Source organism: Carcharhinus amblyrhynchos, chromosome 30 (genome assembly GCF_965287045.1).
Source record: "Carcharhinus amblyrhynchos chromosome 30, sCarAmb.v2.hapA, whole genome shotgun sequence".
Classification (NCBI taxonomy): Eukaryota; Metazoa; Chordata; class Chondrichthyes; order Carcharhiniformes; family Carcharhinidae; genus Carcharhinus; species Carcharhinus amblyrhynchos.
In genome coordinates, this window is record NC_137353.1 from 26,150,952 (window position 1) to 26,177,824 (window position 26,873).

A 26,873-nucleotide genomic window follows, 5' to 3' on the forward strand; every position below is an offset into this window, starting at 1 on the left:
TCTCTACATCCATCATACCCATGTAACTGTCTAAACGCTTTTTAAAAGACAAAATTATACCTGCCTCTAGTACTATCTCTGGCAGCTTGTTCCAACACTCACCACTCTCTGTGAAAACCCTGCCCCTCTGGACCCTTTTATATCTCTCACCTCTCACTTTAAACCTATGCCCTCTAGTTTTATGCTCTCCGACCTTTGGGAAATGATATTGACTAACTAGCTGATCTATGCCCCTCATTATTTTATAAACCTCTATAAGATCATCCCAAGCCTTCTATGCTCCAGGGGGAAAATGTCCCAGTCTATCCAGCCTCTCTTTATAACTCAAACCATCAAGTCCTGGTAGCATCCTAGTAAATCTTTTCTGCACTCTTTCTGGTTCAATAATATCCTTTCTATAACAGGGCGACCAGAACTGCACACAGTATTCCAAGTGTGGCTTTACCAATGTTTTGTACAACTTCAACAAGATGTCCCAACTCCTGTATTCAATGTTCTGACCAGTAAAACCAAGCATGCTGAATGCCTTCTTCACCACTCTGTCCACCTGTGACTCTACATTCAAGGAGCTATGAACGTGTACCCCTAGATCTCTTTGTTCTACATCTCTCCCCAACACCCTACCATTAACTGAGTAAGTTCTGCCCTGGTTCGATCTACCAAAATGCATCACTACACATTTATCTAAAGTAAACTCCATCTGCCATTAATCAGCCCACTGGTCCAATTGATCAAGATCCCGCTGCAATTCTCAATAACCTTCTTTACTGTCCACTATGTCACCAATCTTGGTGTCATCTGCAAATTTACTAACAAGGCCTACTAAATTCTCATCCAAATCATTAATATAAATGACAAATAACAGTGGACCCAGCACCGATCCCTGAGGCACACCACTGGTCACAGGCCTCCAGTTTGAAATACAATTCTCTGGTGTCATCAAGCCAATTTTGCATCCATTTGGTTACCTCAACCTGGATCCTGTGGGATTTAACCTTATGCAACAACCTACCATGTGGTATCTTGTCAAATGCCTTGCTAAAGCCCATGCAGACAACATCAACTGCATTTCCCTCATCACACCTTCTTGGTCACCCCTGCAAAAAACTCAATTAAATTTGTGAGATATGATGTCCCACTCACAAAGCCATGCTGACTGTCCCTAATCAGTCCTTGCCTCTCTAAATGCCTGTACATTCTGTCTTTCAAAATACATTCAAACAACTTACCCAATACAGTCGTGAGACTCACCAGCCTGTAATTCCTGGACTTTTCCCTGCAGCCCTTTTTAAAGAAAGGCACAACATTTGCCACCCTCCAATCTTCAGGCACCTCGCCCGTGGCTATCGATAATTCAAGTATCTTTGAAGAACCACAATTTCCTACCTATCCTCCCACGATGTCCTAGGATATACTTCATCAAGTCCTATGGATTTATCTACCTTGCTGCGCTTTAAGACTTCCAGCATCTCCTTCTCTGTTATATGCACACTGCTCAATTTATTTATTTCCCCAAGTTCCCAACATCCATGCCTTTCTCTACTACTAAATAAAGTTTAAACTAAAAACACAGCCAACAACCCCGCTGCGTGTGCCCCCACAACCAAGCCCCTTCAGAATCCTGTACACCTCAGTGAGATCACCTCTCGTTTTCCTGAGCTCCAGAGAACACAGACCCAATTTACACTGCTGCTCATCAAAGGACAACCCCTCATCCCTGGGGCCAGTGTGGTGAATCTTCACTGCACCCCTTCCAACACAGGCATATCCTTCCTCAAACAGGGAGAACAAAACTGCTCACTGCATCGCAGGAGTTCAAATCAAGGTTTTCACATCTGAATGTGGAGATAGGCACTATAGCTCAGAGCGTAGCTCTCTTGCCTCTGAGCCAGGAGGTGGTGGGTTTGAATCTCACACCCAAGACTTGAGCCCATTACCTGGAGTAGCGCTGAGGGAGGGCTGCACTGTCAGAAGTGCTCTCATCTTAAATGAGATCTAAACCGGACTTTGTAAAGTACCTTTACAAATATACTTTTAAGAAGTCCAATGGCTTTATTTCAGAAGAGGGAAGTTGAGTTTGTTTTGGTCAATGCTTACCACTCACCCAAGAGTAAGACAGATTATCTGGCCATTTACTACATTTGTGGGATCTTGCTGTGTACAAATTGGTCACTGATTATGACACTGACTGCATTTCAAAAATGCTCCTTGTATGTTTCATGCCACAAAAACGCTGCAAAGATTTGTCCTTCTGTGCATCCCTAAGGGGTACTTGTGATGTTTGTGAGGGCAAGTACCCTTAATCCACTGCCAAGCACAATGCTCATGTCACAAGAAGGGGTGGCACGGTGGTTAGCACTGCTGTCTCACAAAGCCAGGGATCCGGGTCCCATTCTGGCCTTGGGTCACTGTCTGTGTGGAGTTTGCACATTCTCCCCGCGTCTGCGTGGGTTTCCTCCGGTTTCCTCCCACACTCCAGGGTTTGAGGTGAGGTTGATTGGCCATGGTAAATTGCCCCTTACTGTCAGCGGGTTTAGCTAGGGTAAATATGTGGGGTTATGGGAATAGGGCCTGGGTGGGTGCAGACTCGATGGGTTGAATGGTCTCCTTCTGTACTGTAGGATTCTAAAGGAAATCAGTACTCAAGCACACATTGACGACTCTAAGTCACTGGCTGTGCGCATCAATGGTCAACCCTGAGAAAGCACCTTGGACATCGTGCAAAGTGAGCAGCCCATCAGCTGGTGTGGTGTGGAGACGCCAGACTTTCTAACGTGCGTGAGGACTGGGAATGGTCAAAGAGGCCGGCTATTCCTGCCAGCTAACTGGACAATGGCTCAGCAGGCAGAGACCGGCAAGGTGCAGGACACACCCAAGGGTGCTCAGTAAGGCAATGAAGCCAATCACATGTGAAGAGATTAGGTGCTCACGCACAGCATAAGTCCCAGGCTTAGTCTCAGTTGAAGAATGGGAGAAACAGAGGTGGTTGTTGGACCCCTGCTGCTAATCCTGTTGTAAATAGTGACTGGAAAGGAGAAAACCTTGTCCAACAAAGTAACCAAGAAATTTATGATAAAGTTGTCCTAAACTCACAAGCGAGGTCAGTGTCTGAGCCTGTCACCCTCAGTAGAAGAGTATTTTTCTGAGAATACGACCATGGAATATAAACTAAACTGAATTGCGTGACACACTTCCATTCTAGTGATGTTATCCCTTAAAGGCATATTACAACAGGAAGTACATGGAATATAAGGACTTGATAATTGCCCGCAGGTAACGTATAGACACTGTACTGACTTAGTGGGACTTGCAGGAGTAAGCTGGTTAGAATTTGGTCATATAGAAAAGATGAATCACGTGTGTTACTTCTCGGGAAGTGAAGATAGGCACAGGAATGGAATCGAAATCTTAATAAGCAAAAGGAGCAAGAAATCAGTTCAAGGCCAATCTCAGAAAGAGTGAAGTTGATTGCAATCAGAGGAAAGCCTTTTGATCCGGTTATCATTCAAGTTCATATCCTGACACAAGGTCACAGTGAGCAGGTAATAGAGGTATTTTACGGTGACATCCTGAAGTGTTTTGGTCAAATCATATCAGCTGAGGTGGTCATAGTAACTACGGCGACGTAAACACTAAAAATGGTGAAGGAACATCAGGGATGCATCTCAGTCAACATGGCCTTAGATTGAGAAATGAAAAAGGTGAGAGACTTTTGTTAAGAAATGAAGAAGGCAATCACCTTCTTCGAGAGTCAAAGACGAAGAATGTTCACGTGGAGAAGCCCAGGCATTGTGTACAGTAATCAAATAGATCAAGTGACGTTAAATTTTAGATCAGTATACGGAACATTCATCTGTATCCCGGCACAGACAGAAACTTGTCTCCTTACGGCAAAAATTCAGATGGAACTGAAAATATCAAAAAAGACGTGCGACTGTTTAGACCTTGACATGTTGGAGGATGAGAACATCAAAGGGGCACTCAGTCTTAAAGTGAAAAAAACAAGTAGAAATGTCTGAGGACCGAGGAAGCAGAACATGCAGAGGTCTCAGAACTAGAAATGAAAGGCGAGTGGTAAAACATGAAAGAGAGAATGCGACACGCGGCAAAGGCAAATTAACACAGCGGGAAAGAGAAAGTCAAGGAGTGGGTGACAGGTAAGATTCTGGTAATAATGATAGGATGAGGAAGGAAAAGAAATATCCCTGAGTATGATGAAGGTGAAAAGGAAATGAAGAATGCATGTAGGCGGGCTAAAGAGTAACAGTATAACGAGATGTGTGATGAGGTATTGGAGCTGGAAAGAAATCACAAAATGGGAGTTATGCACCAGAAGATGAACTCTTTGACAGATCGATAGAAAGGAATAACAACGGGTAGTGGTTGCATAAAAGACAAAGATAATAAAAGGGTGCAGCAGGGGGAGCTGATGGTCTAGTGGTATTATCACTAATTAATCCAGAAACTCAGCTAATGTTTTGGGTTCTCAGGTTCGAATCCCACCACGGCAGATGGTGGAATTTGAATTCAATAAAAAAAATTTGGAATTAAGATTCTACCATTGTCCTTTGTTGTAAAAACCCATCTGGTTCACTAATATTCTTCAGGGAAGGAAATCTGCTGCCCTCACCTGGTTTGGGCCTACATGTGACTCCAGAGACACAGCAATGTGATTGACTCTGAACTAAGGATGGGCAATAAATGTTGACCAGCCAGCGACGTCCAAGTCTCACAACTGAATACATGAAAGATGGACAGAATATACGTGAATCGTACAAAAATCCAAATTGAGGGAGCCTCGAAATATCGAGGCAAATGAAAAACCAAACAGGATATCAAAGGTAAAAAAATGCTTTGAAATTGAGGAGTTCAGGAAAAGCTCCAGGCGTAGAACATCTAAAGCCCTTGGAGAAACAGAACTCGAAGTAATAGCATAAATTTGTGATCAAAGAATACATGTATTCCAAAGGATACATTCCAAGCAACCTGAGATATTCATTATTTGTTAAATTACTAAGAAATCTAAAGCAAAGGAGTGCAATTAATTGAGAACAATAAGCTCAATGCATCATCTCATTAAACCGATCTTGAAAATCAAAATAGAAAGAAATAAGAGCATTCCTGCAGCAGAAATTGGTGAAAGGTCAGCTGGATTTAGAAGTAGAAATGACGAAGGGAATATTTAACCTGACAACAATCTCCAGTGAATATCTAAAAGTAAACAAAAACAGACTAAGATAAAGTGTTTGACTGTGTTTATCCTCAAAAGCTGACGGATTGGATACTGAAATGTGACATTAACTGTAAAGATGTGAGATTTCTCCAGCGCCTATACTGGGACCAGACAGTGAGCATCAGGTTAGAAGACAGGCAATCTGACATGTGAAGAGTACATCAAGACTGTGTACTGTTGACAAAAATATTCAATCTCGACACAACAAACATTCAGAGAATTGGGGTCGAAACCATAAGAAACTTGTGGTATGCTGATGACACAGCACTACTTGCAGAATCAGAAAAAGCCCTATAAAATCTCATGGATCAGTGAAATCTCGACGTTCAAGAGTATGAACACCAAAAAGACAAAAGCAAAGGAATACATTGGAAAAAAATAGAGTGAAGATTGAAATGGATGGTGTCACACCGGAACAAGTCGATAAGTTTGTCTATTTAGGACAAACGGTGAGATAGATAGGTACCGAAATTCAAAGAATAATCAGGAGTAATTTTGTGAAGATGAAGGGTGTGTTATCAACATGAAAACTCCAGCTAGTAACAAAGAAAAATGTCGTAAGATGCTGCGTTCTGTCTACTTTTCTGTAAGTCTCACAACTCCGGACATAAATAAAAATCTGCAGGAGAAAATAGAGGCTTTTGAAATGCGGTTAAAACCAATGAAGAGGTGCTTGAAATTGCAAGAAGAAAAATAATTCTAAAAAGTGACATCCAGAGAAGAAAAAAAATCAGTATTTTAGTCATTTAGTTGGAGTTGGAAAGCTTTGGAAATCTTCTGTAGAGGGTGCTGTGGAGGGCTGCAGATGAACGTTCGTTGAATGTTCGTTGAACGATCGTTGAATGTCGGATATCACAGAGTGGCTGCAGATGAACTAGAGAGAATGTGTGAGGATGGCGCAAGACAGATGTGTATGAAGCACGATGACGGCTGATTTCCTGGGAGGAGTTGCGATAAGAAGTGGCAGCAGCAGCATCCCTAAGCTAACGAGAGGGAAAATCATTCCTGATCCCTTTGCAATGACCCTTGCGGGGGAACCCACAAGCTGGATATCACACAGGGGTTCAAACAGCTTGTTGACACTCACACTCTGCTTTCTCACGTGAGGACCGATCAGTCGCAAGTGGAAGACTTGGGTAGTGAGCAAAACTTATCCCAGAGGTATAAACAAACCATCAAACTATAACAGCACATCCATCAGTTGGCAAAAGGGGAAAGAAATAACATTTCACATATAGAACCTTTGCCTGAAACATTAACTGGTCTGTTCCTCTTACACTACAGTTCAGAAAGCCCACCAATGCTTCTACTTTCTCAGAAGACTAAGGAAATTTGGCATGTCCGCTACAGCTTTCGCCAACTCCTACAGGTGCACCATAGAAAGCATTCTTTCTGCTGGTATCACATCTTGGTATGGCTCCTGCTCTGTCCAAGGCCGCAAGAAACTACAAAGTGTTATGAATGAAGCCTAGTCCATCACGCAAACCAGCCTCCCAGCTACTGACTCTGTCTACACTTCCCGCTGCCTCGGGAAAAGCAGCCAGAATAATTATGAACACTATACATCCCGGGCATTCTCTCTTCTACCTTCTTCCATCAGGAAAAAGGATACGAAAGTCTGAGGTCTGAGCGCGCAAGAAATTATACTTTTCACTGAATGTTAATACATGCAACAATAATAAGTCAAATCAAATCAAATCCTTCTCAACAGAGGCTGACTGACCTGCTGAGTGCTTTCAGCTAGTTTTCTTTCAGTTCCTTATCTGGGTGGTACTTGGAATGAGGCCTGAGGGCCCATTGCGGCCTCCTCCCCATCATCAGTTGGCATTCTTCACTTGGATTGAGGCCTCTTTCATGGGTTGAGTTGGGGGGGGGGAGGGCGATTTTAACTTGAGTTGGATCCACCACGCTCCTTCCTTTCTCCCTCCCTAGTTTAACAAGAGTTAAATCGCACTGAGAGCGGAAATGGGCCTACTTTACTAGAAGTACTGATCCTCCAGTCCCAACCCTCCATCTAAGACATTATCTGGCCACCATTTACCAAATGCCCTACAGTGACACGATTGAAACCAGGTGTGTCGCAAGGATTCAAGGCACCACCTCCGCCCCCTGAGGAAAACAGGTCAGATACAAATTAACATTCAACAAGCGTCAATTAGCGTGTGAGGAAAAAAAATGTCCTTACAGTTCAAAATACCTGTTACAGAACTGGTAGCAGGTCTGGCATGGAGGGCCACGTCCGGCTGAGGGGCCTGTGCGTGGACCTCCGTCAGCTGCTGCGGCTTCAGGATGGACAAGGGCGACTGTCCGCTCTGCGAGGTCGACGGCAGCAGCAAAGGCTGCTGGGATTGCACAGACGAAGGGGGCATGTGCGGTGGGCGGATCTTCTCCGCCATGAGCTGCTCCTTGATCTTGTTGATCAGCATCAGGTTATCGAGCTGGGGGGTGGAGGGAAGGGGGACACCAAAGATGTAAGACAGCGTAATATCAACAACTCGACAGGTCTACTGGGATCATGAAGCTGTGCCTACCCCAGAGGAATGGCCACTACCAATGCTGTGGGACTGTGTTTTGCGTTTAGATTTAACTGTTGATGCCAAGGCCAGCATTTATCACCCATCTCCGTTTGCCCATCATGTGGGTCAGTTAACAGGTAGGCCGGACCGGGATCGGATAGTTACTCTCCTTCCCTGAAGACGTGGGTGACCCAGATGGATTTTTAAACAACAAACCACGTATGAAACTGGTATTTCTTTCCGGTTTAATTTATTAATTGAATTCAAATTTTGTCGGCTGCTGTGGTGGGATTTGAACTCGTGTATCTGTAGTGTTAGTCGGGGTTCTGGGGGTGTTGCCAGTCCAGAAACACTGCTGCTGTCCTCACCCACCAAAACTCCCCATCCCCGCAGGCTAAGCGCGTTGCCCTCAGGTCAAAGTTCAGGCTCCCCTCTCCTTCATGCGGAGGTGATGGGCTATCACTAGACTATTAATCCAGAAACTCAGCTAATGATCTGGGGACCTGGGTTCGAATCCCGCCACAGCAGATGGTGGAATTTGAATTCAGCAAAGCAAAAATCTGGAATTAAGAATTTAGTGATGACTACGAAATCATTGTCAGGGAAAAAAACCCATCTGGTTCACTAATGTCCTTTAGGGAAGGAAATCCGCTGTCCTTACCTGGTTGGCCTCCAAAGTTACAGCAATGTGGCTGACTCTCAACTGCCCTCTGAGCAAGCACAACCAGGGATGGGCAATAAATACTGGCCAGCCAGCAATGCCCACATCCCATATCCCGAGATACAGCTCCTTGGGTGGCCACCAGCCCCCTGACATGGGGAATGCTGGCAAGATGGCTACCAGCAGGGAGGTTATCAGACCTGATGCCCAGCCTAACACCAACCCTAAGGCCTAACATGGACTTTTTTGTAGTGTCCATGGATGGAAAGGCAATGTTTGAGTCTGTAGGAGACATGGGGTCCCCAGTTTATTTTGGAAATCAGGGATGGGTCGTTTCAAACTCTGTAAGAAACCATCAATAACAAACTGCAGCAACATTTACTAGTGAGATATTGGGTGTACATTCCCTCATCGTGTTTCTCCCTCCAATATAAAACTATTGAAAGCAGAAAGCGTTGCCCTGTACTTCGGTGTCTGATACCCATTACATGACTTTAACGCGGTGCCCATCACTCCTACCTGGCTTGACATTGTAGGTGGTGGAGGCCAGAAGTACGGGTTGTTGAATCGCGGCTCCGCCATGGCAACTCTGGAAGAGCAACAAAATCCATACGTTAGAATAATTCTGCAGCAAGCAATGCTTCCTCACCCTCAACTCCCGAAAGAACCAGCTCCGTCCAAAGCTGCAGTGCTGCTTCTTCATCTGGGAAGGATCTTCTAACACCATTCACAGGAGCAGAAAAAGGCCATTCAGTCCCTTGGACCTGTTCCTGCACAAGACAGTAAGAAGTCTCCAACACCAGGTTAACGTCCAACAGGCTTATTTGGTAGTAAATGCCACTAGCTTTCGGAGTGCTGCTCCTTCGTCAGGTGAGTGGGGAGTTCCGATGACAAACAGGGCATATAAAGGCACACACGGTTTACAGAATATTGATTAGAATGCGAGTCTTTACAGCTAGTCAGCTAATCAAGTCTTAAAGGTGCAGACAATGTGAGTGGAGATAGCATTAAGCATAGGTTAAAGAGATGTGTATTGTCTCCATACAGAACAGTAAGTGAAATTTTACAAGCCCAGGCAAGCCATGGGGGTTACAGATAGTGTGACATGAACCCAAGATCCCAGTTGAGGCCGTCCTCATGCGTACGGAACTTGGCTATCAGTCTCTGCTCAGTGGCTCTGCGCTGTCGTGTGTCGTGAAGGCCACCTTGGAGAACGTTTACCCGAAGATCAGAGGCCGAATGCGTGATCGCTGAAGTTGTTCGCCAACAGGAAAGGAACTGTCTTGCCTGGTGATTGTCGAGCAGTGTTCATTCTGCAGGAAAGGATGTCCTGAGGCATGGTAAAATGGGGAGACCGTGCAGACGCTACGACAACGGATGAATGAACACCGCATAGATTTTTATGGGGTAAGGGTATCGAGGGATAGGGAGCAAATGCAGAAAAGCAAGTTGAGGTGCCATTGAACTATGTTCAAACTGAGTGGCAGAGTAGGCTCAAGGGGCTGAATGGCCTCCTCCTATTCCTAATGCCTGCGTTACTGATGATTTCCACTGTGAGATAAGAACCTTCAGCAGGATAAGGGCATTACGGATTGACTGCATCGCATTCAGCTTTTAGCTACAGTAACAATGTGATGTTCATGTTGAGAAGGCGTTTGACAAGGTACCTCACAAGAGGTTATTGCAGAAGGTCAGGGGACATGGAGTTGGGGGTAGGGTGTTAGCGTGGATAGAGGATTGGTTGTCAAATAGGAGGCAGAGAGTGGGGGTCAATGGGTGCTATTCGGATTGGCGGTTGGTGACTAGTGGGGTGCCCCAGGGGTCGGTGCTGGGGCCTCAGCTATTTACCATTTATATAGATGATCTGGAGGAGGGAACCGAGTGCAGGGTGTCGAAATTTGCTGATGACACCAAGATTGGGGGAAAGGCAAATTGTGCGGAGGGTGTGGAGAGTCTGCAGAAGGATCTAGATAGGCTGGGCGAATGGGCCAGGAAATGGCAAATGGAATTTAATGTTGGCAAGTGTGAGGTGGTCCACTTTGGTAGGAAGAATGGTAGGAAGGACTATTACTTACGTGGCGAAAAACTGCAGCAGGCGACGGTGCAGAGGGACCTCGGGGTCCTTGTGCATGAGTCGCAAAAACCCAGCTTGCAGGTGCAGCAGGTGGTCAGGAAGGCGAATGGGATGCTGGCCTTCATAGCGAGGGGGATTGAATATAAAAGTAGGGAGGTCTTGCTGCAGCTGTATAGGGCATTGGTGAGGCCGCAGCTGGAGTACTATGTGCAGTTTTGGGCGCCGCACCTGCGCAAGGATATTTTGGCCCTGGAGGGAGTGCAGAGGAGGTTTACTAGGCTGATACCGGAGTTGAGGGGATTGAGCTATGAGGAGAGGCTGAATAAACTAGGCTTGTACTCGTTAGAGTTTAGAAGAATGAGGGGAGATCTCATTGAGACGTATAAGATGATGAATGGGATGGATAGGATAGAGGTGGAGAGACTCTTCCCGCTCAAAAAAGACAGTAGGACTAGGGGGCACAGCCTCAAGATAAAGGGGAGGCGGTTTAGAACGGAGTTGAGGAGGAACTTCTTCACTCAAAGGGTGGTGAATCTCTGGAATTCTCTGCCCGTTGAAGTGGTGGAGGCTGCCTCGCTAAATATTTTTAAGAAGCGGGTTGATGGGTTCTTGATAAGAGAGGGGATTAAGGGTTATGGGGAGAGGGCGGGAAAGTGGAACTGAGCCACAACAGATCAGCCATGATCTTATTGAATGGCGGGGCAGGCTCGAAGGGCTAGATGGCCTACTCCTGCTCCTATTTCTTATGTTCTTATGTAAACCATATACAAGAAACCGTCCCTTCCACCTCAACCACAGAACCTAGAACAGTACAGCACAGGAACAGGCCCTTGGGCCCACAATGTTGTGTCGAATATGACACCAAATTAAACTAATCCCTTCTGCCTGCCCTTGGTCCATTATCTCTCTATTCTTTGCATATTGATTTGCGTATCTAAAAGCCTTTCAAATCACAGAATCCTACAGTTCAGAAGGAGGGCATTTGGGCCACTGAGTCTACACCAAGCGCCAGTCTTCAACGTCTGAAGAAGGAGCCTCTCTGAGGTACAGTCACTGGACTAGGCTTGTGCAAGCCTTCTCACAAAACAGCCAGACACAGGAGATTTTTTTTTTCAAACAAATAATTTATCCTCCCATAGCGGCCAAAACCTGGCATCCCACATTTGGCACACTCCCAAGCGCATACTGGAGAACCCATGTAACACTGAAGGCCAGAAGGTCCATGTAGTTTGGGCACCTCTCCATCGCAGACAGAGATTCTGTCCCACTGGACAGTGTTCCCATGTGGAACGCAAGCATTCCACTTTTCATAGGATCTGAGAATCCTGACAGTGCAGAAGAGGCCATTCAGCCCAACGATTATGCACTGACTCTATCTTATCCTAGACCATCCCCCCTGCACTATCACAGTAACCCCGCACCTTTCACAAGGCCAATCCACCTAACCTGCACACCTTTGGACTGTGGGAGGAAACCAGAGCACCCGGAGGAAACCCACGCAGTCACAGAGAGAAAGTGCAATTTCCACCCAGGTCCCTGGAGCAATGAGGCAGCAGTGCTAACCACTGTGCCATCCTTTTGTAACAAGACATTCAGATAAATAAAAATACAGAATTACATATCCCACGGAGTTTTTCTTTACTTCCTTCCTGTCCTGCATGGGGTTGATTCACTGATCTTCCAGTAACACCCCGATCATTATTATTTAGCAGCACCATGGAGGATAGCGTTGGGGTGTGATGAGGAATGGCTGACTTTTTCCTAACTTTAGGGCAGAGGCAGTGTGTCATCAGCTTCTACAGATCAGCAAGCAATGCCTTCTGGATCTCACATGTGGGATATCCATTCCTTGCCAACAGTAACTGGGACTCTTCCAATGCCCTGAAGTATCCGTACTCCTGAATAATCATTGTGCCTGCACAAGATGCAACATACTGACCAACTGTCTCATGAATAAAACTAAGATCGACCACTCACCTTCCCCCGTTCTGATCAATGGTAAATATCTTATCCTATTGATTAAAACTACTGACTCAAGCCACTTCCTGTAGGGAAGGAAACATGATCCTGCTCATCTGGCCTTTCTGTGACCCCCATCCCATCCCAGTGCTGTCTGAAGCCATTCCAGTCTGTCTAGGAAAGAACAAAGTACAATAGATGGACCACTCAGCTCAAACCTTGGCACTGAATCAAGGTACAAACTCCCAACCGAATAACACCGATGGAAGCCACACAAGCTGCAGCAGTGGAGGAAGGAAGCACAGAATCCCTACAGGAGGCCATTCGGCCCATCGAGGCTGCACCTACAACAATCAGGCCCTATCCCCGTAACCCCATGTATTTACCCTCCTGATCCCCCTGTCACTCTGGGACAATTTGGCATGGCCAATCCACCCAACCCGCACATCTTTGGAGTGTGGGAGGAAACCGGTGCACGCGGAGGGAACCCACGCAGACACAGGGAGAATGTGCACACTCCACACAGACAACCACCCGAGGTCAGTACTGAACGCAGATCTAACCCGCCCTCTCGATGGGGTGATACCCACACACCCTGAAAATGAATAAAAAGGGAAGATTTAAACACAGCTCTAACTCCAGCCTGAGAACTGTTTCAGTCATTGGCCCGAATCTATCAGCCTGACAAACAATTTTTTGGGAGCTTCGGAGACACGCAATGTCACGGAAATGGAAAGGGTGATGATTGTAAACAAATTCCTGGGGCTGTCGCGCTGCAGAAGACCAAATTAAACCAAGTTTGGCTGCGGTACTCGAATCCTCCTGAAGGGATTCTGTAGTCACAGCTTTAATCCTCTGCACGCAGTTCAAAGACTAATTAATGTCAAAGTCCCTCCAAACACCAGTTAATCTGCCTGGACCCTGCTGGGCTCCAGCTAAATTGCTCCGATCAGTCTGACAATCCCAAGGACTGCGGAGAAGAGAACTCTCTCCTCCTTATCCCTATTCAGGGCATTCTGCTACCAATGTGCAAACACCAGGATCCAGTTCACTTGTGGTACCCTGAACAGTCTGCTGACACTAGACTCACATTGACTATAACTAATCAGATAAGGTTTGAGTTCCTCGATTCAATTCTAGCCTGTAACTCGCTACCAGATATCTCTTCTCTACTTAGAAGCCATTTAAATCCCTTCTTAAATCAGCTTTGAACAATCAGCGCAATACCAATTGTGCTGTCGAAGTTATTGTCTTTCAAATGGGACATTACAGTGGCACAGTGGTTAGCACAGCTACCTCTCAGCTGCAGAGATCCAGGTTCAATCCCCGGCTTGGGTGACTGTGTGTAGTCTGCACGTTCTCCCTGTGTCTGCCTGGGTTTCCTCCGGGTGCTCTGGTTTCCTCCCACACTCCAAAAGACATGGCCATGCTAAATTCTCCCTCAATATACCCGAACAGGTGCCGGAGTGTGACGACTAGGGGATTTTCACAGGAACTTCATTGCAGTGTTAACGTAAGCCTACTTGTGACACTAAATAGAAATAAATTTTAAATCCTATAACCATCTTTCAGATGGAATATTAAACTGAGACCCTCTCTGCCCGCTCGACTGTGGGCAATAGTTTAGACAGGCCTGTTTTGAGGGAAATAAGTCTGGCATTTATAACTGCATTGCTCACAACTTCAAAAGTGCTCCAAAATCTGTCTTCCAGCCTCTGTTTATCATCTCATCTGTTAAGCTGGTGCCTCTGACAGTGTGGCACTCCCTCAGTTACTGCACTGGAGCGTCAGCCTGGATTTGTGCTCTGGAGAAAGGCTGAACCCCATAATTGTTTTGATCCAGAGGGAAAGCGCCTTGACCACTGACTGACCAGAAGAAGTTCTCTACCTGGGGTTCTGGTCGAAGTCACTAAAGCAGATTATCTAGTCATTAACACCATTACTGGCTGTGGGATACGACTGTGCACTGATTGGCGGTTATCCTTCATGTATTGTCAGCGGGATTACCCAATTTTTTTTTTGTTGACTAATTGTTAACTCCGGCAGGAAAAGCGGGGTGTAACCAGCCCGGAACACTGCCAACTTTTCCAGCTATTTTCTTTGACTCCTGGTCAGATTAAAAAGCTGGAGGCAGGTCCCGCAATGTCACCCAATCAGTAACTTGGGCTCTCAAATGAACAGGGTACAAAAAAAATAGAAAAAGGCGGCGGCTGCCCTGGAACCGGAATGGAATAGAACAGAATCCCCACAGTACAAAAGGAGGCCATTTGGCCCATCAAGTCTGTTCCGACCACAATCCCACCCAGGCCCTATTCACATAACCCTTGTTTAACCTGCTAATCCCGCTGATGTTTGGGTCAATTTAGTATCTAACCTCCCATCCACTGACTCTGTCTACACTTCCCGCTGCCTCGGAAAAGCAGCCAGCATAATTAAGGATCCCATGCACCCCGGACATTCTCTGTTCCACTTTCTCCCGTCGGGAAAAAGATACAAAAGTCTGAGGTCACGTACCAACTGACTCAAGAACAGCTTCTTCCCTGCTGTGGTCAGACTTTTGAATGGACCTACCTTGCACGAAGTTGATCTTTCTCTACATCCTAGCTATCACTGTAACTCTACATTCTGTACTCTCCCGTTTCCTTGTCTATGAACAGTATGCTTTGTCTGTACAGCGTACAAGAAACAATACTTTTCACTGTATGTTAACACATGTAACCATAACAAATCAAATCAAATCAAAAGTATGGCAATCAACCTATCCCACACTTCTTTGAAGTGTGGGAGGAAAACTGAGCATCCGAAGGAAACCCACGCAGACACGGGGAGGAAGTGCAGACTCCGCACAGACAGTGAACCCAGGTCCCTGGCGCTGTGACGCAGCAGTGCTACCTGCGCCACCTCTGTCCCAACAGACATGTTGTGTCATTAGCAGGGATGCAACAACAGTCGAGCAGGGATGGCCTGCTGGCATACAAGCCATTTTGCGTCTCCTATTTCATTCGCTACCAAAAATGGGGGTTGAGAATGCCCTCCCCCACTCCCAATACTTAAAAAGTACTTAATTGCCTGTAAATCGTTTTGGGACGTGCTGTGGTTTTGAAAGACAGACAATGCAGAAATGCGAGCTTCTTACTTTCGGTCACTCACCTACTCCTTTGCAACTTCCCTAGCAATCCTGCAACATCAACAGCCACTAGACAGTGCTGAACACCTTTAGCTGTTAATTAACACACATGACCTTGGGAAACAAAGGCAAGAGATAAGAACCTCATTTTAGCTCACGTCATTTGTCCCTTTTGACTCCTGGAAGTAATAGAGATTTGCAACATGGAAACAGGCCCTTCAGCCCGCCTTGTCCATGCCACCCCTTTTTTTTTACACCCCTAAGCTAGTCCCAATTGCCCACATTTGGCCCATTCCCTCTATACCCATCTTACCTATGTCCAAACACTTTTTAAAAGACAAAATTGTACCTGCCTCTCCTACTACCTCTGGCAGCTTGTTCCAGACACTCACCATCCTGTGTGTGAAAAAATTGCCCCTCTGGACCCTTTTGTATCTCTCCCCTCTCACCTTAAACCTATGTCCTCTAGTTTTGGATTCCCCTACCTTCGGAAAAAAGATATTGACTCTCTAGCTGATCTATTCCCCTCATTATTTTGTAGACCTCTATCAGATCACCCCTGAGGGAGAAAACAGTCCAGTTTATCCAGCTTCTCCTTATAATTAAAACTATCAAGTCCTGGTAGCATCCTAGTAAATCTTTTCTGCACTCTTTCCAGTTTAATAATACCCTTTTTATAATAGGGTGACCAGAACTGTACACAGAATTGCAAATGTGGCAATGTCAACTTCAGCAAGACGTCCTAACACCTGTATTCAATGTTCTGACCGATGAACCCAAGCATGCCGAATGCCTTCTTCACCATTCTGTCCACCTGTGACTCCACTTTCAAGGAGCTAAGAACCTGTACCCCGAGATCACTTTGTTCTATAACTCTCTCCAATGCCCTACCATTAACTGAGTAAGTCCTGCCCCAAATTGATCTATTAAAATGCATCACCTCGCATTTATCTAAATTAAACTCCATCTGCCATTCGTCAGCCCACTGGCCCAACTGATCAAGATCCCGTTACAATCCGAGATAACCTTCTTCACTGTCCATTGTACCACCAATCTTGGTGTCATCTGCAAACTTACTAACCATGCCTACTAAGTTCTCATCCAAATCATTAATAGAAATGACAAACAGCAGTAGACCCAGCACTGATCCCTGAGGCACACCACTGGTCACAGGCGTCCAGTTTGAAATACAACTCTCTTCTGTCATTGAGCCAATTTTGCATCCATTTGGCTACCTCAACCTGGATCCTGTGAGATTTAACCTTATGCAACAACCTACCATGTAGTAACTTGTCAAAGACCTTGCTAAAGTCCATGTAGACAACATCAACTGCACTGCCCTCATCTACCTTTTTAGTTACGTCTTCGAAAAACTCAATTGAATTTGTGAGACATGATTTTCCACTCACAAAGCCAAGCTGACTGTCCGTAATCAATTCTTGTATCTCTAAATGCCTGTAGATCCTGTCTCTCAAAATACCTTATAACAACTTACCCACCACAGATGTGAGGCTCACCGGCCTGCAGATCCCAGGCTTTTCCCTGCAGCCCCTCTTAAACAAAGGCATAACATATGCCACCCTCCAATCTTAAGGCACCTCACCTGTGACTATCGATGATTCAAATATCCCAGAGAGAGAGAGAGAAGGCTGCTCTTAACCCTTAGGGGTCAATGAAGTGGGTGTACCAACCCACACTTGCACCCAAATGACCCTATGCATGCCATGTAGCATGTTTAGGAGTTGGCATGTTAATGATAGGATCCAGGCTGCTTGTGTGACAACGACCTTTGTTTGACTTCAAACTTTTTGCAGATTTTTAAGTGTAGAACAACCATAAGAAGAAGCTTGTAAAAGATTGTCCAACAGGAACGGTGGTTAGCACTGCTGCCTCACAGTGCCAGAGACCTGGGTTCAATTCCTGGCTTGCATCACTGGTTGTGAGGAATCTGCACGTCCTCCTCGTGTCTACGTGGGTTTTCTCCGGGCACTTCGGTTTCCTCCCACAGTCCAAAAGACGTGCAAATTAGGTGCACTGGCCATACTAAATCCTCCCTCAGTGTACCCGAACAGGCGCCAGAGTATGGCGACTCTGGGACTTCCATAGTAACTTTATTGTGGTGTTAATGTAAACCTACTGGTGACACTAATAAATAAACTTTAATCTTAAAATTTAAACAGCAGGGAAGACAAACAGTTTCAGAGGCAAGTTTTCCTGTTCCCAAAGGACCCAGTGTGATGGCCCTGCTATTTAGGGATTCTCTGGACAGGAATCCTTATTTGCTAAATTTTAGGCTCTATAGTTTGCACACAGGCTCTAATGGTTGATTATCCTGAAGCCCTCGTTGGAAGGCCCACAATGGAATATACAGAGCATTGAATGTGCCTCAGGCCTTTGTGCCAACAATAGACTGCGAGCAACCAATGTGACGGCTACTCCTCGACAAAGAATGCATTCTCCAAACATAAAAAATTCCACAGCATAGCAAGGAATGGAGATCTTTAGAAAAGAGAGGTCGAGACTGGGGTTTGGAAGGTCTGGTTGTATCGAACTGACACAGATGAGAAAAGCGGACATCCAAAGCACACCCCCCCCCAGCAACATTGACCCTCCCATTCCCCACCCACATGCCTCCCAGCAACACAAACCCCCCATTCCTCACTCATATGTCCCCAGCATCAGAAACTCCTTCCCCATTCCTCACCCATATGTTTCCAGCATCAGAGACCGCTCCCTCCCCCCCATTCTTCACCCATATGTCTCCAGCATCACAGACTCCCTGTACAGTGTGGCTCTGGAAAAGGATGAAATGGGTTAGATGGAGGGAAGAGCAAGAAGAAGATCCTAGGATGGTGGAGGAGGAAAGATTATTCATGAATATCATCAAGAAAGGACAACAAGTTTTGACCTGCCGCATTCTAAAGCTCAAAAACTCACTGAAGGAGGTGGCTGAAGGAAGATTAGAGAGATTTAGATCAAGAGGGAGAGAGAGGATAATACAGTGGCACAGTGGCTAGCACTGCGGCTTCACAGCACCAGGGGCCTAGGTTCGATTCCAGCCTCAGGTAACTGTCTGTGCAGAGTCTGCACGTTCTCCCGTGTTTGCGTGGGTTTCCTCGGGTGCTCCAGTTTCCTCTTACAGTCCAAAAGGTGTGCTGGTTAGGTGGACTGGCCATGCTAAATTCTCCCTCAGTGTACCCGAACAGGTGCCAGAGTGTGGCGACTAGGGGATTTTCAGAGTAACTTCATTGCAACATGTGTGTGTGTGTGTGTGCAGATTCCACGCTCATCAAGCCTGCGCCAATTCCTAAGCCTTATGTCGACCCACTACTTATTACCCATACATGGTTTCTATTCCCCTGGTCACCTCCTATTCATGTGCCTATCAAGGTACACCTTGAACACTGCTAACCTGCCTGATTCCACCACCTCCACTGGCAGTACATTCAACATGCCCACCAAACTTGCCCCTCGTGTCTCCCCTAAACTTTCCGCCTCTCACCTTGAACCTGTGCCCTCTTTAGTTGACCTCTGCATCCTGGGAAAAATCCTCTGACTATCCACCCTGTCTACATCTCTCATAATTTTGTAGACTTCTATCAGGCCCCTCAGCCACTGTCTTTCCAGTGAAAACAATCCGAGTTTATCCAGCCTCTCTTCATGACTAAAACTCTTTGCACACGTGGATTCAAAATAACAACAGCTGGTTTATTTTAGTGGCTGTTAGAATCATAGAATCCTACAACGGGGGGCGGGGGGGGAGGGCCATTTGGCCCACTGAGTCTGTACCAACCACAATCCCACCCAGGTCCTATCTCCATAACCCCACACATTTACCTTTAGCTAGCCCTCCAACATTAAGGGTCAATTTAGCGTGGCCAATCCACCTAACTCGCACATCTTTGGACTGTGAGAAGAAACCGAAGCACCCGAAGGAAACACACGCAGGCACGGGGAGAACATGCAAACTGCACACAGACAGTAATCCAAGCCGGGAATCGAACCCAGGTCCCTGGCACTGCGAGGCAGCAGTGCTAACCACTGTGCCAGTGTTGCTTGTACAGAGTAGAATATGCAACTCAAGCAGGAGCCTGTTAAAACATCCCAATGACATCACAATCAAATCACGTGACTGGCTCTTAAAGCAATCATGGAACCACTGAAATATATAACACCTTTATCCTGAGACTTTTAGATTGCCCGACCAATGGAACCAATATCTCAGTCTCTATTCTCTCAAGCCCTTTCAAAACCTCATGTGATTCGATGAGGTCCCCTCTCATTCTCTCGAATAAACAGATCCAGTTTACTCAACTTTTCTTCACAGGTCCGAACATTTAAATCGCACGAACCAGTTTAGTGAACCTTCAGTTTACCCCCCCAATGCAACTATGTGGAGACCAAAAGTATACACAGAGGACAGAACGTTGAGCCCACATTCTCAGTTCACAAGGTTGTTGGCGGAGGCTCAATGTTCAGTGAAACCAGGAAATTGCACCCCTTACTGGTGGGGTCATGATGTCTGATTTCTGCTGCCCTTGCCAACGACGTAATCACATTCAGAACCGGATTTCAGTAAATTTTAATAAATTTAAATCTTATTAAACAAGCCCCACCCCCCCACCTTGCCAGATTTTCATACTCCGCTGACATGAAACCACATTCTCATCAGGTTCAACCAGATCTGAACCTGTCGAGGAGATTCCTCTGGGGGTTCAAAGACCAATGTAGCTCCCAGGGGAGAGGCACTTTGCCGTTAATAATACTGAATGGGGGCGCTTGTTCATTAGGCCCAATGGTCTACTCCTGCTCCCATATCTTGTGTTCTTGACGGAATGTACGTCAAGTGCCTTCTCCATCCGATTCTCTTTGCTTTTCTTCACTTTTTCTCGCCTCTTCTCACCGAGATGTAGGTTATCCCAGACAATCCCACTGCTGCTGTCCGCCATCTTCTCCAAGAAACCATTCTCAATGGGTGATGGAAGCTGGGCACCGAGTGTGTGATTGTGGTGCTTATCCTACCCACAAATCCACCTCTCCCACAACTACTACTGGGCCACAGTCAGAAAGGGGAAACTTGGCCGATCTTTCTCTCTCTAACTTCCGGCACTGGGCCCAATTTTGGCATCCTTAAAACCCAGCTAACTCGGTATAAAGACTGGAAATATAGCAGCCACCTTCTATGTTTGTACATCTGACTTACTCAGTGCCTCCCCACACCTCTTCTGAGTTCCCAATCTTAGCGATGCTGCATCTGGGAGCCACTGAACAGAACCATGGAGATAAAAGCGGAGGCGGGGGATCAGGAGAGATTCACTCCGCCATCTTTTTGAGGCTTTGCTCAGAAGTGAAATTATGCAAGGCCTGAGAGAGGGTGACTGCACTACTGTTCATCTGACGGGGCCCAGAGGAAGAGAGAGGGGAATGAAGAAGATAGCAAGGAAATGTCTACATTTAGACAACCACTTCTCAACATAGGAGCCAAATGAGACTCATACAGTGTAGAAGGGGGTCATTTGTCTGCACTGACCACAACCCATCCAGGCCTTATTCCTGCAACCACACATATTTATCCTGCTAATCTCCTAACACTAAGGTCAATTTAGCATGACCAATACACCGAACCAGCACATCTTTGGACTGAGGGGGGAAACCCAAGAAAATGTGGGGAGAATGTGCAAACTCTCCATAGACAGTAACCCAAGGCTGGAATCGCATCCGGATCCCTGGTGCTGTGAGGCAGCAGTGCTAACCACTGTGCCACCGTACCAACAACATTACATTTAGCTTGCATTCATTCCCATTATACTTTTTAGTCAGAAATTTCATGGTTAAAATTAATTTTATCCCATATTCAATCCGACTGCTGCCAAAGACACTGAAAAGTTACTGGGATCTTGGCGTCCATCCAATTTTCCCACTTCCTGTTTCAATGCATGATGCCAAAAGATCATAAGATATAGGAGCAGAATTAGGCCATTTGGCCCATTGAGTCTGTTCCGCCATTCAGGCATGGCAGATAGATTTCTCAACCTCATTCTCCCGCCTTTTCCACGTAACCATTGATTCCCTTACCAATCAAGAACCTATCTATCTCTGTCTTAAATACACTGAATGACCTACCCTCCACAGCCTTCTGTGGCAATGAAATCCACAGACACACCACTCTCTGGCTGAAGAAATTTCCCCTCATCTCGGTTCTAAAGGATCGTCCCTTCACTCTGAGGCTGTGCCCTCATACCCTAGTCTCTCCCTGTAATGGAAATATCTTCCTCACGTTCACTCTATCCAGGCCTTTCATATTCTGTAAGTTTCAATCAGATCCCCCTTCATCCTTTTAAACTCCATCGAGTACGACCCAGTCTCAAACACTCCTCATATGTCAAGTCTTTCATTTCTGGGATCATCCTCGTGAACCTCCTCTGGACTCTCTCCAAAACCAGCACATCCTTCCTTAGATAGGAGGCCCAAAATTGCTCACAATACTCCAACTGTGGTCTGACCAGAACCTTATAAAGCCTCAGCGGTCCATCCCTGCTTTTGTATTCTAGTCCTGGTTACCAGCAGTCACACATCACCCACATGACAGTCAGTGGTGGACAAAGTGCTTGACTTGTGTAAGAGGAAGACTGCGTTACAATAAAGGCTGACCCAACCCCAGAACGGAGGCACAAACAATCTCCAGTGATGCGCAGTGATCAAGAACAGTAACCGCAGATGATTTTCACACTCCCCACTTTTCTCCAGAGTTATTCAGGCCACTACAGTGTTCTAACTGAGAACTCAGACCAGGAATCAGACCTCGAACTTTCTGGGTGAGTTCTTGCCTCAGCCTGAATTGCTGTGGTACCTAAAAGAACAGAACTCATGAAGCGATCTAGTAGAGTGCACGGCAATCCCACAGGTTCAGTACGGTTCACTAAAATGTGAAGTGTCAATACAATATACATTCATAAACTATTGATGAATTCTCAAATGCTAGAAAGCAAACAATTCACAGACCAGAAATGATCATCGAAATGTCAAAAGGATCTGCCTGACATTCCGTGTTATTGTAAAAATATTCACCTAGTGAACGATAGACCCCCAACTTTTACAAGCTTTTATTTACACCACACATGCACCACTGAACCCAACCACAATGTCCTCAGTCCCTCGGTTGTCACAGCAGCAGAAATTAAACCCCAATTAATGCCTGCTATTTAGAATCATAGAATCCCTACCGTGCATTCGGCCCATCGAGAGTGTACCAACAACAATCCCACTCAGGTCCTATCCCCGTAACCCCATGTATTTAGCCTGTTACTCCCTCTGACATTACAGGGCAATTTAGCATGGCCAGTCAACCTAACCTGCACATCTTTGGAGTGTGGGAGCACACAGAGGGCGATGAATGTCCAGAACGCGCTGAGTCTCTGGAATGTCCTGCCCGAGGAGATGGTGGGAGCAGGTACGACAGCGGCATTTAAGAGGCATCTTGATGAATACATGAATAGGATGGGAATGGAAGGATATGGACTCTGTAAGTGCATACGGTTTTAGTTTAGGCACACATCATGATCGGTGCGGGCTTGGAAGGCCCAAGGGCCTGTTCCTGTGCTGAAGTGTTCTTTGTTCTTTCAAACCGGTGCACCTGCAGGAAACCCAAGTAGACACAGGGAGAACATGCAAGCTCCACACAGACAGTGACCCGAGGCCAGAATTGAACCCAGGACCCTGGCCCTGTGAGGCAGCAGTGCCAACCACTGTGCCGCCCATAGAATTAAACGCAATTCATATACAATCAACAGATTTCACTTTTTCTTTTAAAAGGAAGTTACACGCACAACCAAATTTTCAAAGCAAGTTAATTCAAAAGTCCTCCAGATTATGTACAACATTGCCAGATTCTCTACGAACCCGTACAATTTCTTCATACATGCATTTCTTTCTGTAAAACAATCTAACAGTTATGATTTGCATCCATCCATCGAATGTTAGAGATTTCCTTTCTCCCAGTATTTGTTTCAGGTCAATCCGTGACATTTCCTCATCCAGATTTTTTTTTTAAGGTGCACATTCTTCCACAACGAACAATTATCTACATAATATTCATTAGGTACGTTTAAGCCAGTACACCCACTGTACAGAATCTCACTTAAGGGCTGGAATCTTGCTACCATCCATGCCAGCAGGAATATTCCACAGAGAACTGAGATCTGGCTGGCCACCAAACTCTCTGACCTTGCTGCCATGGGAGTGTGGCGTGAGTGGCAAGTAAGATTGCATCAAAGGTATTTGACAAATTGAGTCCCATATCCACTGCCTCCACCAGAAGCAGTGTTTCAGCAGCCAGGGTACTTTGTACTTTCCCATTTCCCATTCTCATCCTTCAGGAATATCTGGAAAACCAGCTGCAATTCAATACCCAAAAGAAAGACCAGAATGTGTAGCGTTGATAAAAGTGTTCTTTGAATACCGGTGGGTGACAACACAATTATGTGGTGTTCCATCGTAGTATTTAACTCCAACACATCAAATTTAGCATCTGGTCTAGTCAGAGTACAAAGCCAGTTGAACTGACAAAGTAAGCACTGTAATTAATAATAATAAATGCTTTCATTTAAGCATTGTAATTATTTGTCTCTTTTTTAGGTCAATAGCTTACTGTGATAACCCAGTAGATAGAAACACAGAAGATAGGAGCAGGGGGAGGCCATTTGGCCCTTTGAGCCTGCTCTGCCGTTCATCACAATCGTGGCTGATCATCCAACTCAATAGCCTAATCCTGCTTTCTCCTCAATCTTTGACCCCCTTCGCCCCACATGCTATATCCAGGTGCCTCTTGAATACATTCAATATTTTGTTATCAACTACTTCCTGTGGTAAAGAATTCCACAGGCTCGGCAAAGCAGCCAGCATAATTAAGGGCCCCACGCACCCCCGGCATGCTCTTTTCCACCTTCTTCCTTTGGGAAAAAGATAAAAAAGTGATTTGATTTATTACTGTCACATGTATTAGCATACAGTGAAAAGTATTGTTTCTTGCACGCTATACAAACAAAACGTACCCTTCATAGAGAAGGAAATGAATGCAGAATATAGTGTTACAGTCATAGCTAGGGTGAAGAGAAAGATCAACTTAATGCGAGGTAAGTCCATTCAAAAATCTAACGGCAGCAGGGAAGAAGTTGTTCTTGGGTCGGCTGGTACATGACCTCAGACTTTTGTATCTTTTTCCCGAAGGAAGAAGATGGAAGAGAGAATGTCCGGGATGTGTGGGGTCCTTAATTATGCTGGCTGCTTTGCCAAGGCAGCAGGAAGTGAAGACAGAGTCAATGTAAGGGAGGCTGGTTTGCGTAATGGATTGGGCTACATTCATGATCTTTTCTAGTTCCTTGCGGTCTTGGGCACAGCAGGAGCCCACACCAAGCTGTGATAGAACCAGACAGAATGCTTCCTATGGTGCATCTGTAAAAGTTGGTGAAAGTCATAGCCGACATGCCAAATTTCCTTAGTCTTCTGAGAAAGTAAAGGCGCTGGTGGGCTTTTTTAACTATAGTGTTGGCAGGGGGGTACCAAGACATGTTGTTGGTGATCTGGACACCTAAAAACCTAAAGCTCTCGACCCTTTCTACATCATCCCTATTGATGTAGACAGGGGTATGTTCTCCTTTACATTTCCTGAAGTCGATGACAATCTCCTTCGTTTTGTTGACATGGAGGGAGAGATTATTGTTGCCGCACCAGTTCACCAGATTCTCTATCTCATTCCTGTCTCATCATTGTTTGAGATCTGACCCACTATGGTGGCGTCATCAGCAAACTTGAAAATCAAATTGAACATGGCTGCACAGTCACAGGTATATAAGGAGTATAGTAGGGGACTGAGAACACAGCCTTGTGGGGCACTGGTGTAGATTTTGGAGGAGGTGTTATTGCCTATCCTTACTGATTGTGGTCTGTGTGTTAGGAAGTTCAGGATCCAGTTGCAGACCGAGGTGCCGGGGCCCAGGCCACAGAGTTTGGAGATGAGTTTCCTGGGCTGAGCTGTAGTCAATAAATAGGAGTCTGACATCAGTGTCCTTGTTATCTAGGTGTTCCAGGGTTGAGCACAGGGCCATGGGTATGACATCTGCTGTGGACTTTTTGACGCGGTAAGCAAACTGTAGTGGATCCAGGTAGTCCGGGAGACTGGAATTGATCTGTGCCATGACTAACCTTTCAAAGAACTTCATAATGATGGATGTCAGAGCTACCAGCCGATAGTCATTAAGGCACGCTGCCTGGTTTTTCTTAGGTACCGGGATGAAAGGAGAGAGAGACTTCAGATTGATGTAAAGAGAGGTCGGAGAGGTCTATCAATACCTCTCCAGTTGATCCGCGCAAGATCTGAGTGCACATCCGGGTACCCCATCTGGGCCAGTTGCTTTCCGTGGGTTGATGGAAACATCTGCAATAGTGACCCCCAGATACACGTTCATTCAGGGTTTCCAGGGTGGAGGGCATGTTCTTGCTGATCTCTTGCACAAAACAGGCGTGGAATGCATTGAGTTCATCAGGGAGGAGTGCGTTGGGGCCAGCAACTTTACATGCCTTCATCTTGTACCATGTTATGTCTTGCAGACATAGTCAGCAGGGGTCGGTGCCTCTAGCCTTGTCCAGTATTGTATTTTGGTATCTTTGATGAATCTCCTTAAATTGTATCTGGCTTTCTTGTTTTGGTCATTTAGCACGGCCAATTCACCTAATTTGCACATTTTTGGACATGGCTGTCACATCTACAGGCCAGTTGTCCAGTATGGATACTCAGGTATACATTCCAGAGGGATCCAGTAAATGGAGGATTGAGACAGTAGTGGGACATGTGAGAAAAGCTAGTGGCAAGTATATATATTGGTTGAATATTCAGGGTGATGACTGAGGGGTGAGTCCCATGGACTGGCAGAATGGGATGAACGAACTGAAAGTGCGTTGTCAGTACTGATATTGAGTGCCAAAAGTGTGTCAGGAAAAATGTTACATACAGAGAGAGAGCCACTGCAATAATGCAAGAAGGAGATCTCCCAAGACACATAAAAGTGGAAGTAGAGGCAAGAATCTCCCTAACAGCATGGCGGGTGTCCCGACACTACCTAGATTGTAGTGGTTCAAGAAAGCAGCTCACCATCACCTTTGCAAGGGCAATTAAGGATGGGCAATAAATGTTGGCCAGCCAGCAACAACCACATCCTAGGAAATAACACATTTTCAAAAATTCGGCTGCTCAGAGACTGAAGATTTCGTATTTTATCATGGTGCATGCAAGGAATGGGCCTTAACAA

The 26,873-nt window shown here is 45.8% G+C and overlaps 1 protein-coding gene across 2 annotated transcripts in view; it reads right to left on the reverse strand.

Moving 5' to 3' along the window:
* LOC145360098 (zinc finger protein 362-like) overlaps positions 1 to 26,873 on the reverse strand; it is a 67,483-nt gene that overhangs the window by 22,357 nt on the left and 18,253 nt on the right. Inside the window, exons 2-3 of one of the 2 annotated variants that reach the window (XM_080215053.1) lie at positions 8,930 to 8,999; positions 7,431 to 7,671 (exon numbers count right to left, since the gene is read on the reverse strand). In XM_080215053.1, the coding sequence (XP_080071179.1) occupies positions 7,431 to 7,671; positions 8,930 to 8,992 (304 nt within the window). In that variant the 5' untranslated portion in view covers positions 8,993 to 8,999. Of the gene's footprint in view, positions 1 to 7,418; positions 7,672 to 8,929; positions 9,000 to 26,873 lie in introns of both variants that reach the window. The other variant, XM_080215052.1, reaches the window with a different exon arrangement.